This window comes from Stegostoma tigrinum, chromosome 17 (assembly GCF_030684315.1).
Source record: "Stegostoma tigrinum isolate sSteTig4 chromosome 17, sSteTig4.hap1, whole genome shotgun sequence".
Taxonomy (NCBI): Eukaryota; Metazoa; Chordata; class Chondrichthyes; order Orectolobiformes; family Stegostomatidae; genus Stegostoma; species Stegostoma tigrinum.
The window spans coordinates 35,303,702-35,316,598 of NC_081370.1; the positions used below are offsets into that span (position 1 = coordinate 35,303,702).

A 12,897-nucleotide genomic window follows, 5' to 3' on the forward strand; every position below is an offset into this window, starting at 1 on the left:
TTCTTTTCATTAACATCCTTCTTTGTTCATTCTATGTCCTTCTCTATTTGTAAATACCCCTCTCTTGATTCAGTACTCCCTACTATTCATCCCAAATACCTTCTTTGTTCTTTAGTACCACCCACTGTCCATCAATACACAATATTTGCTTATCACTATTGTTCTGCATCCATCAATACCCCTCTCTGACCATCAACAACCCCTCTCCATTCATCAACATTTCTCTCTTCTACATCAATACCTCCTCATCATGCATCAATATCATTTCCATTCATTACTGTTCATCAGATTACCTCTCTTTGCCTCAGGATATCACTGTTATCTTCTCATCCTCCTGATTATGATCCTGATCCAGATTTCTCTGTCTTGACGAGAATGGAGTATCAGATCAAGCTTGATTTATGTCTGTCAATGTATCTTGACTTATTCAATTTTGGAATTTGATGTCATGTATTAGTCACAATTTTTAATTATCTTTTCTATTTTGCAGAAAATAAATCCTTCAATAAAATATAAAATTACACCGAGTAATAATTTCATCATTAACAGAGATGGATTTATCTTTACTAAGACTAAACTTGTTGCATCCAACCTATACGATCTATTGGTAAGATTTCTCCCTCTTAACTTGCTGTTTTCACACAGTGTACAATAACTGTCCATTAATCTAATCAAAGTATCATAATGCAGTGTAGATCCCACAAGGTCATTGAAGGTGTCTGGCATTCCCATTCCTAATTTATGGGATGTGAACCCTGGTGGAAAGCTCAATCTAAATTCCCCTTGAGAAGGTAGTGTTGAGCCTTTTTCTTGAACCACTGCAGTCCCTGCAGTCCGGGTTTGCCACAATGGAATGGAAATAGAATTCCTGGATTTTAGTCTGGCAACAGAGAAGGAGCAGCAGTATTCAACACTAGAGAGGGTGTGGCTTGGATGGGAACTTGTAGGTTGTGGCACTTCCATGCAACTACTTTCCTTGCTTTCCTATGTGGTAGAGGTCTCAGATTTGAAGAATTGTTCTTGAAGAAGCCTTGGTGAATTCCTGTGGTGTGTTTGTAAATTGTACACACTGCTGAGTGTCATGATGATGGGTGCTGAATGTTCAGAATGTTAGATGGGGGCCAATCAAGTAGACTATTTGTCATGAATGGTGTCAAGTATTTTGAATGTTCTTGAAGCTGGATGAATCCAATAATTGGAGACTATTCCTTCAAACTCCTGCTTGAGACATGGACAGGATTTAATTTGTCAGGAAGTGAATTACCCTTTGCAGAATTCCTAACTTCTGACCTGCTGTCGTTGCCACAGTTTCTTAAAAAGTTGGTCCAGTTCAGTTTTTAATCAATGGTAACCCCCAGAATATTCAAAGTAGGCTTTCAGTGTAAGCAATGCCATTGAATGTCAAGTGGTGATGGTTAGATTCTCTCTTGTTGAAGACAATCATTGACTGGAATTTGTGTGGTACAAATGCCACCTATCAATGCAAACTTTGATGTTGATCAGGCTTGCTGCATATGGGAATGGAGAGTTGAAAAAACATCATGAGTGGTGCAGAACACTGCACAATTGTAAATGAACATCCCCACTTCTGAACGTATGATTGAACAAAGGCGGTTGATGAAGCAGATTGTTGGACCTTGGAACGACTCTGAGCAACTCCTCTAATGATGTTCCACCAATAGCCTGACCTCCAACAACCACAAACATCTTCCATTGTGCTAGGTATGACTTAAATCAGTGCAGAATATGCCACCTGATTCCCATTGACTCCAGTTGCAGTTTTGATGCAAATGGCAGTCACGCTCACTCTACCTCTGGAATTTAGCACTTTTGATCATGCTTGGAGCAAAGCTGAGATGGATTTGCCATTCAAACCTATCCCAATTGATACTTGGTGTCTCAGGACGGAGTGGCAAATGAAAATTTTGATGAACTAATTTTAATTTCATTCACTCGGTAAATAAAAACAATTCTCTCAAGGCGTATAACACTGGTTGTAATAAGTAAGAAGATGAGGGAAGTTTACAGTAAGAGACAGACTAGAAAAGGCAAGGAGTCTGACAGGACAATGAAGAAGATGGGAGCAGGACATTGCGTGATGGTATTAGAATAGGTACTGGCATCTAGGGCAGATGCTGTCAAATTGGCAACACAGGCTCCTGATTGCATGGCACATGGTTAGCTACGCACTTCAGTTCAATGTAAGAGACATTAGGATTTGAATGCTTTCAAACCTCCATCTGTCACGGCATTATTTAGATAGAGGTTCCAGGAGTCTAGTGAGCCTTTGGATAAAGGAGATTCTGCCAACACAAAATAAAGTATATTAGTACTTGCTGTCTGATAAGAGTGCATATTCCAGACAGCACAAAATATACTGTCTGCCTGAAATCTTCCCTGTCCTCCTTCTCTCAGCACTCCCTAATCCATTCTCTCTCATTGTCTCTTCCCCTCCTCTACCTCATCAAAATTATACACAAGCATTGATAAATTACTGGTTAGGTCTCAGCCGAAGTTATGTCCTGTTTTGGACACAGTGAAAGCCTCAGAGAGGGCAGCCAGGAGATGTGAAATTTCAGGTACACGTGCAAGCTGAAGAAGCTGAGATCGTTCACCATGAAGAAGAAATTTAATAGAGGTGTTAAAAAGTCTGCCCATTTCCACAGAAAACAGATTATCAATGGTCAACTTCTTTAATTAACTGAAACAACTGGGGGCATAGTGACAATTTAACTGGATTAGTAAACAAGAGACCAATGCTCTGGCAACATGAGTTCAAATTCCACTATAGCAACTGGTAAAATTGGAAATTGTTTAATAAGTCTGGAATATAAGGATAGTCTGAATAATGGTAACCATGGCATCTATAATTGATTATTATAAAAATCCATCTGCTTTACTAATGGGACTTATACACTTAATGCTAAGGTCCTGGGGTGTGTGGCTGAACAAAGATATCTTGGAGTACAGGTTCATGGTCCTTTGAAAGTGGGGTCACAGGTAGACAATATAGTGAAGAAGGCATTCGGTATGCTTGCCTTTATTGGCCAGTGCATGGAGTTATAGGGCTTGAGAGGTCATGCTGCGGCTGTACAGGACATTGTTCAGGCCACTTTTGGAGTACTGCATGCAATTCTGGCCCCCCTGCTTTCGGAACAGTGTTGTGAAACTAGAAAGTGTTCAGAAAAGATGTATGAGGATGTTGCCAGGGTTGGAGGGTTTGAGCTATAGGGAGAGGCTGGGAATATTTTCCCTGGAGTGTCGGAGGCTGAGGGGGTGGCCTTATAGAGGTTTATAAAATCATGAGGGGTATGGATAGGATAAACAGGCAGGGTCTTTTTCCCGGGGTGGGGGAGTCCAAAACTGGAGGGCATAGATTTAAGGTAAGAGGGGAAAGATATAAAGGGGGGAACATTTTCACACAGACAGTGGTGCGCATATGGAATGAATTGCCAGAGGAAATGGTGGTGGCTGGTACATTTACAATATTGAAAAGACATCTGGATGGGTTTAGAGGGATATGGACCAAATGCTGGCAAATGGTTAGAATGGATGAGTTGGACTGAAGGGTCTGTTTCCATGCTGTACATCTCTATGATTGTATAATCTGCCATCTTTACAAGATCTGGCATACGTTTGACTTCAGACCTAAAGCAATGTGGTTGATTTTTTACTGAACTTTGAAATGTCTGAAGACAATTTAAGATAGACAACAAATTTTCCAGCTTTACCAGTGACACTGACGTCAGTTTAAATACGTAAAAACAAACATTAATCTTATGCAAAAGGAAAAATAAGCTTGAATGTATTCCTCTCTTCATAATTTGACCCTTTTAACTTGAGCATCGCTCTGGTGAATTTCACCAAGGTGATTATATCCTTTCTGACATAACACCCAATTTAAGCACACTGACACCCAAAGATCAGAAAACAGAGATTCCTTATTCCATTGGTATCAGGATTTTAAAATATGGAGGGAAATTAAAATAAGTAAACAGTATTTATGTACAGTTAGTGTCTGGTGGATGAAACACTTGGTCTTTTTTTCTCTGTGTCATGATGTAGGAATGTCAGTGTTGGACTAGGGTAGGCAAAGTGAGAAGTCACACAACATCAAATTATAGTTGCAACAGGTTCATTTAAAATCACAAGCTTTTGGAGCATTGCTCCTTCATCAGGTGACTTAAATCCCTCTGTTCCTCTACAGTACTAGCTTTCCACATATAGAAAATAATCTGTTTTTCTCTGTTCCTACCTGCCCTTGGTCAAGCTGACAGTTTCTCTTTGCAACATTCTCTTTCTTACTCCCCCAATTTATGCACCTCCTGACTTACTGTTACGGTTGTGTATCATAGAGCTCAAATAATATGGGCGTTATCACCTTACCAATTGCAATGAAAGTGTGACTCATTTCAGCTGATTTGTAGAATGATGGTCTGTCATTTTGCGGTGCCTACTATTAATGTGTGATTTCTACCTGCTGTACTTGGACAGGTAACAGCAATTGATGACGAACATGGACAAAATGCTACAACAAAACTCAAAGTGCAAGTTACCAGCAGTGATGGTAAAAAGTGTTTTGTTATATTCAAACGGTTGGCATATTAGATTGAAGCAGATCAACCTGAGAAACTGTGCAATGTGTGACCTGATGAGATTGCTGTGGTTCTGCATTCTTCTATGAGACCAGTTACAGATACAGTTTAAGTATTTATAATCTTTAAAACTTCTCCAAGGATAGATCAAGACTAGTAAGTAAGAAAAGTGATGTTCTGAATTTGTATTTCTGGGGAGTGAGTGCAAGACATTACAGATTAGTCAACTTAGCATTGATGATCAGAAAAACAGTGGAATGCTGTCATTGTCCCACTCCCCCATTAGACAGAAAGATGACTGGTAGTGGTTTAACCTGATGTGAGGGAAAAGGTTGAGAAAGTAGGATCTTCATGGCGATCTCAGCCAGTACAGGAACAGAACCCATTGCTATCACTCTAGATCAGAAGCAAGCTATCTGACCAACTGAGCCAAACAACCATGGATTTGGATGGGGAATAATGGGAGAGGCTTGAGTGAAGCATAAAGCCCACTATAGACTGTTTGGGCCACATGACTAGTTTCACTTCCATATATTTTATGTAATAGCATGTAATGTCCACATGTTTTGCCCATCATTGTTCTCATAGTCAGAGTAAAATGGATGAGCAGAAAGTCATGATTTATCTCGCATTGGGAATTCCAACAGTGCCACTCAGCAGTAGCAGTGTATACCATCCACAAGATGCATTGCAGCAACTTGCCAATGTTCCTTTGCCAATGCTTCCTAAACCCCTGCCCTTCTAAGGACCAAGGCAGCAAGCAGATGGACCACCATCACCTGAATGTTTCTGACCAGCTCAGCACACAATCCTGACTTGCAAACACTTTTACAGCAGTCACAGTAAAATCGGGTATGGAAAGAAATTGCTTGGACAGTGTAAATTATCTCGTGAACTCAGAAATGCACTGAGTAACCACTACAGAATCTAATGCTAATTAAAGGATGAAAGTACTGTGAATGCTGGAGATTTGAAATAAAAACAGCAAGTGCTGGATACACTCTGCATGTCTGGCAGAATCTGTGGAAGAAGAAATAGAGCCAACATTTCAAATCCAAAATGACTTACAACTTCTAATCATGCCTCCATCATGTATTCATGCTATCTTCTGATGCTGATGCTGAGGGATTTATATTCAGTAAAGGATTCCATTTTATCCTCTTACACCATCATGCCAATGAAATCCAGGCACAGTGTGGCATTGAACTCTTCTTCCATCACCATTGCCTCCATGCCACTTTATTGGACTGGAGTCCTCTGTCCACTACCTGAGCCTTTCACTTTCCACAGGGTAGATCTGATGTGTCTTCCTTTCTCCTCAACCATCAAATCCCACCATGGTTAAAAGGATTCTCAACTGAGTTCACCCATTTCCTGAACTTCTGTTCTCACCCCTTTGCCACCTTCCCAGCACAAAGACAAGATTCCCTTTCTCCTCGCTTTCCACTCCATCAGGCTCTGTGCTCAAAATATTGTCCATTTCCACCACATCCAGCAGGATACTACCATCAAACACACCTCCCCTCCATTGTTAGCATTCCACAGGGACTATTGTCTGCATGATAGCTGACCCACTCCTCCATCACTCCGAACACTTCTTCACTCCCCATTGCACCTTCCCATGTAATCACAGAAGATGTAATGCTTTGCCCATTCACCTCCTCTCTCTTCACCGTCCAAGTCCCCAAATACACCTTCCTGATGAAGCTCCAGGTTTTCTTATACTTCTTTCAGTCTAGTCTGTTGTATTCAGAGCTCTCAATATGATGTACTCCAAATGGATGAGACAAAGCACAGATTGGGTGAATACTTTGTGGAATATCTCTTTTTCAGAATAAGAACAGAAGATCATGAGACATAGGAAAGGACATGGGCCATTCAGTACATCAAGTCTGCTCCATCATTCAATGATCTGACAATCCTCAACACAACATTCCTGTTGTTTCTTCTTTGTCTTTGATTCCCTGACTGATTAAAAAAAAACTGTCCTTCTCAGCCTTTAATATACTGAACACGTCAACCTCTACCGCCCTCAGCAATAAAGAATTTCCAGATCCACTACCCTCTGAGAGAAGAAATTCCTCTTCATCTCTATCTGAATTGGACTACTTCCTACTCTGAGAACATGCCTTCTGGTCCTAGACTCTCCCTCAAAGGGAAACACCTCTCCAAATGTACCATATCAAGTCCCATAAGAACTGTACATGTTTCAATAATCACCCCAATCTTCCAGCGACTTGCCATGTCAATACATGATTGTATTGTTATGCTAACCTTTGGAAATAGGTCAGCTGTAGTGCAGCACAACACAAGCTGGAGGAACAGAACCTCGTTTACTGCTTAAGCACTTCAGGACTCAATATTGAGCTGAACAACTTCTGACATTGAACACTGTATTACATTTTGATTATACTTTCATCCTCCCCTCTCCTCCAAACTCTGGTCCCCACCCCCCCCAACCTAAACCCTAGTGTCTTGTTTCCATGGGCTAACTTTCAGCAGAGCTGACGTATTTTCCACTATTCACACTATGATTTACATCTATTTTGCATCTCCATCACTCCTCTACTACTGTTAGTTCTCCCTTTGTTTTTTGCTCTGAGCACTTCCACCACCTGTTCCGTTTGAAACCCCATCAATTCCGAAGAAGAGTCATATTGGATTTGAAATATGAACTCTGTTTCTGTCTCTACAGATGCTGCCAGATGTGTTCAGTTTCTCCAGCACCTTCTTTGGTTAAAAGATACTTCATGTTTTTGGTTATGAGGTGAAATAAATAATGATAGAAATGCACCATGGTACACAAAGGATTATCTCTCTCAGTATGTAATTGCTCAAGATTCACTGTAGAATGTGGAAATGGATGGGAATGTCCTTTATTATAGTGATGATGTGGATTAGGGCTTGACGTTATGTCACATTCAAAAAATATTGTTGTCTGAAATTTTATGAATTAGCGTTGTAAATTGTCTTAACTCATCCTTAAAATCACTGCAAAGAAGATTGTTTTCAACATTTATTCATGGGATGAAGGCATGACTGGCTAGGTTGGTGTTTAGTGCCTGATGCTAATTACTAGTCAACCACATTGCTGTTGGCCTGGAGTCACATGTAGGTTAAACCAGGTAAAGATAGCAGATTTCCTTCCCTAAGTGAAAGGAAATTAGTGGAATTGATGGTTTTTTATGACTTTCAACAGTGGTTTCATTATTGATACTGGGTCAGATTTTTTAAAATGATTTCAAATGTCATCATCTGCCATTATAGGCCTGTGCCTGGAACATTTTCTTGGCACTGCTGGATCATTAGTCCAGTGATGTTATCACTACACCATTGCCTCCTGTTCATTTGCTGCTTAACAGTTGAACAGACATTGGTACAAAAGCTCTTTTCATGGCCGTAACTGTTTTTTTTCTCCCAGCTGATTCTAGGAGTTCAGTCAAACTGGGGAGATTTTTAATGGGTTGCCATAAGATGAGAAGGAAGGGGATTACCTAAACCCATCAAGAGCTAGGATTCAACCTGGAATTCCAAACATTAGCTTAGTTCTTCACCTCACCTCTGCTGTCCAGAGTGGTGTTCAACTGCAGGACCTTCTGACTCCAGAGCAGGAAGACTATCATTGGAGGCAAGAAGTGACAGAACAAGAAACTCCAGACAAAACTCTTCTGCAGCACTTGTGGTGACATGTAATATGGAGTCTCTTTTAAATATTGTTCTTGTGTGTGGAATATGAACCATCCCTGGCATCCCAAGAAGGTTAGGTTGGCCCTTCTTTGATTACTGGTTATTTTATAACTCAGTATTTTGATAACCTTTTAGGGGCATCGAGAGTCATCAGCAGTTTTTGAAGTATCAAGGAAGTGGCACTCTAGTGCAGGGGAGGGTCTAGAACCCTGAAAATAGATGTCAGGTCAAAAAGCTGACACAATCCCACTGATTTTTGGATTTTACTCGGGTGGGTTGCTGGTGAATGGGAAAGCCCCATGGAGCTATTGATGGCTCTCGTAAATATGGAAATAGGCAATTAATTGAGCCTTTAAACTCTGAATTCTAGCTATAACAGATTTCCCAAACTATGTAAAGCTCACCAGGGTCAATGTGGTGATTACAAAACAGGTAGGCATTTAGCAATGCAGCTAAAAACAAACTAAACAGTCTGCAAAGAGTGAGATTGAAAGACTTCATTTATATAGTGCCTTTCATGACTGCCAGATGTCTGAAAGCTACTTTAATGAAGTAAAGTCACTGTTGGAATACAGATAACAAAGCAGCAAAGTTGTGCAAAGCAAGCTCCCACAAACAGAAAAGTGATAACGATCAAATCATCTGTTTTTGTGATGTTTATTAAATTATAAATACTAATCAGATCATTGTGGATAACTTCTCCTACCTTTCTTTGAAATAACCCCTTGGGTTCTTCTGCATGAACCCATTTATGCAGGTGAACTTTGGTTTAATGCTTCAACCAGAAGGTGACACCACCAAAGGTGGAGTGGATCAATATTGTGCTGGAGGCTCAGCCTTGATTCTTGTGCAAAGCTCTGGAATGGGACTTGAACCCAGAGAACTGCATTTCAGATGCCAGTGTGCTACCGACTAACCATATAAGCAATAAATGATGGAGCAAAATGACACAGCTGTGGACCTGTCTATGTGATCGGGCATCTGAAAGTGTGGTGTTGCTGCTTTAAAAGTGAGTCCCAGTGTTTTGAAAGTTATTTCACCTACTGTGGCCTTCAATCCTTTTGATCTGAATACGCTGATGAAGCCTTCTTTGTGAAGCTTTACCCTGCCACTCTGATGAGAAGCAAGAGGAAGGGCAATAGTAGCATTAAAATCACCAGAAACACTAGCAGAGCCTTCTCTTCAGCTGCTACGCAGGGAAGAAGGGATAGACACAGAGACCTACATCTAAGGAGGTGAAACACTAAACACTGGGCCCACTTGCGTGCCACTGTCAGAGCCTCAGGAGTGTCAAGCTTTCATGGCAGCTCACAGCTGAGATCCTCATCCTCCTGGAATGAGACCTCTTTTCTGTGGATTAGGTGAGTATGCATTGCCAATGGCCAGAAAGCTGGTCTGTTCATTTCTCTGCCTCTCCCTGGAACTTGGCACTCATTTCTACTGCAGGAAGAGAAAGCTGCAAATAAGGAGTGTGAGAATTGGATATTGTGCAGAGGATGGAATTTCACAACTATGGATGTTGAATATAAAGCATGGACGTGACGTTGGCGATGGTGAGCCTGAGTGTTGACTGTTCTCGTGAGGGTGAAGAGGTATCTAGACAGACAGGAATGAATGGACCTTCAGGGTATGTTGCTCGAAGGAGTGCTGTGCAGGAGAATGCTGAAAAAGTCAGAATGCGGGGCTTGGCATCTGAAAGAGTTATGACACCCATCTATCCTGCCCTCATGAAGTCTCGGATTCACTTGATGCAAAGGGTGTAGGGAGTACACTTATGCTGCTGATGTCCCCAGCTATTTCCATTCACATCTGTTTGGTTTGTGAGGTTGTTCTTTACGTCTTGTGCTTGGAAAACAAACTTGCCTGGAGTCCTCAAAGCAGCAGCTCAATTTCAGAGAGGGAGAGAGATTGACTGAGAGACAGTGCTATTCTGTTTCCTTTTTATTCCTGTGATTGTTGCAGCCTCAGGAATCAATTAACAATTCAGCCAGTCTGACCCTTGGGGCTGTTCCTTTTAGTAGAAATTCTTAAATTGATAGACCATGTTATCATTAAACATAGACTCTGTGATTAATTGAGAAAGCCACAAACAGGATGCTTGCATGAAAACTATGGAAATGCTCACTTAATATAAACATGTTCCTGTTCGCTACCATAATCACCTTCTCAACTCATACCACTGTGTGTAAATTGGTTTAGATACAATTCTGCCCATGATGTTGGACGAGGGTCAGGTGTAGCTCAGATTGGCTTAAAGAAGAGCCCAGTGAAGGGTATTAGTGAACCAGTTAGATTTTTCTCACAATCCCGTAGATTTCAGTCACTTCTAAATGAGGCCACCCATAAGTCAGCACTGGCCTAGTATGATCTAAACTTCCAACCTTTGTACCATACTCTCCAATAAGTTTAAACTGTTTGCAGTTTTAATTGGTTCTGGATTAATCATTTACAAAACAGAAAACCAAAGTAATGAAAATTCACTTACTTCTCATGCAGGGAGATAACCATTACCTTCATTGCACCAGTGAATTACTATGATCTAGATAGAGTTGATAGCCAGAGACTATTTCCCAGGGCAGAAATGGCTAGCACGAGGGGTCATAGTTTTAAGCTGGTTGGTGGAAAGTATAGAGGGGATGTCAGAGGCAGGTTCTTTACACAGAGAGTTGTGTGAGCATGGAATGCATTGCCAGCAGCAGTTGTGGAAGCAAGGTCATTGGGGACATTTAAGAGACTGCTGGACATGCATATGGTCACAGAAATTTGAGGGTGCATACATGAGGATCAATGGTCGGCACAACATTGTGGGCTGAAGGGCCTGTTCTGTGCTGTACTGTTCTATGTTCTATGTTCTGTGTTCTAAAGGGTGGCGGAAGCAGATTTAAAACTTACTTTAGAAGGCCAACAAACATAGAGTATACTGTAGAAACTCAGCAGTCCTGGAAGTATACTTGGCCAGAGAAGAAGAGTTAACTTTCTGAGTCTGATGTGACTTCTTCAGAACACTGTAACTGTGAAACAGAACTACAAAAATCCTTAATATCATAGAATCAAAACAATGGTACAAGCCAGATGGAACATTTGTCTATTTGTGTCTGTTACAGATCTTTCTCCAGATATCCAATCAATCCCACTTCCTTGCTCTTTTCCCAATGTTCTGAAAATATCTCCTTTCAAGTGTATATCTTTTCCTTACTTTTTTTAACCTAGAAAGTGGTGAGAATGTGGAACTCCTATGAACTTATGTAGGCTATAAGACCATTAGATGTAGGATCAAAAGGAGGCCATTCAACCCATTGAGTCTGCTCTGAGATTTGGTGAGATTATGGCTGATCAGATAATCGTCAATTCTACCTTCCTGACTTTTCTCTATAAACTTGATTCCTTTACAGATTAAAAATGGACCCCCATTGTGACCAGTACATTCACTTCCAAGTATGACTATTTTATCATTGCTATTTTCCTTCCCCAAATTCTGCCCACTGTCTACAAGACACAAGTCGAGAGTGTGTTGGAATACTCTCTACTTGCTTGGATGGGTGCAGCTCCAGCAACACTCAAGAAGCATGGCTTCATCCAGAACAAAACAACCTGCTTGATTTACACCACATCCATAAACATTAAGCCATCCACGAATGATGCTCAGTAGCCGCAGTGTGTACTGTCCGCAAGTTGCACTACAGAAATTCAGCAAAGCTCCTTAGATAGCACATTCCAAATCCACAATCACTGCCATCTAGAAGGACAAAGGCAGCAGGTACGTGGGGACACCACCACCTGTAGGTTCGCTTCCAAGGCACTCAGCATCTTAAATATAACCAGAGTTAAAATCCTGGAACACCTTCACTATTGGCATTGTGACTCTATTTACACTTAATAGATTGTAGTTATTCAAAAACGCAGCCCACTGCCACTTTCTCAAGGGTAACTAGGGATGGATAATAAGCACTCGTCCACCCACACACACACATGAATGGTTAATTAAGAAAATTACCCTTTCCCGTTTCCTTGAAAAGATGAGTGAGCCACCTTGCTGAGCCACTACAGTGTGATTGAATTCTAGAACTCACAGTGAAGATGTTGGGGCTGAGGCTCTGGGCCCTCACACCTGTTGTTGGTGTGTGGCACTTGAGGAGGAAAAGGATTAGAAATTGAAGATGCATGAGAAAAAGGAGATGTATGTGAGCATAGGAGATACAAGAGGTCGAGCTGGATGAACACAGCAGACCAAGCAGCATCAGAGGAGCAGGAAGGATGACATTTCAGGCCTAGACCCTTCTTTCTGATGCTGCTTGGCCTGCTGTGTTCATCCAACTCTACACCTTGTTATTCTCAGATTCTCCAGCATCTGCTGCTCCTACTGTCTCTGTATGTGAGAATAGCGAGGTTACACATTAGAGAGCCATATTTTCAATGTGTGCTCCAGCTGGGCACTGGTCCCTGTCTGCGACATAAACTCATTCATTCCGTCCTGAGTAAAGTGAGTCAGAGCCTCTGCCAGTGTTACAATTCCTCTGAGTGCGTAGCCTCAAGCGTTGAGCCCCTGGTTAGGATGTGCAGGGCCAATGTACATACCAGCAGGAGATGCAGCATGTAACAGGGAATACCATTTCAA

General features: G+C 41.3%; 1 protein-coding gene across 3 annotated transcripts in view; it reads left to right on the forward strand.

Annotated features, from left to right (window-relative positions):
- The window catches only part of cdhr5b (cadherin-related family member 5b), a 56,027-nt gene that overhangs the window by 17,163 nt on the left and 25,967 nt on the right, over nucleotides 1–12,897 (forward strand). For all 3 annotated transcript variants that reach the window (XM_059652069.1, XM_059652070.1, XM_048545187.2), the window contains exons 11-12: nucleotides 491–607; nucleotides 4,495–4,567. In XM_059652069.1, coding sequence (XP_059508052.1) covers nucleotides 491–607; nucleotides 4,495–4,567 — 190 coding nt within the window. The remainder of the gene's footprint in view (nucleotides 1–490; nucleotides 608–4,494; nucleotides 4,568–12,897) is intronic.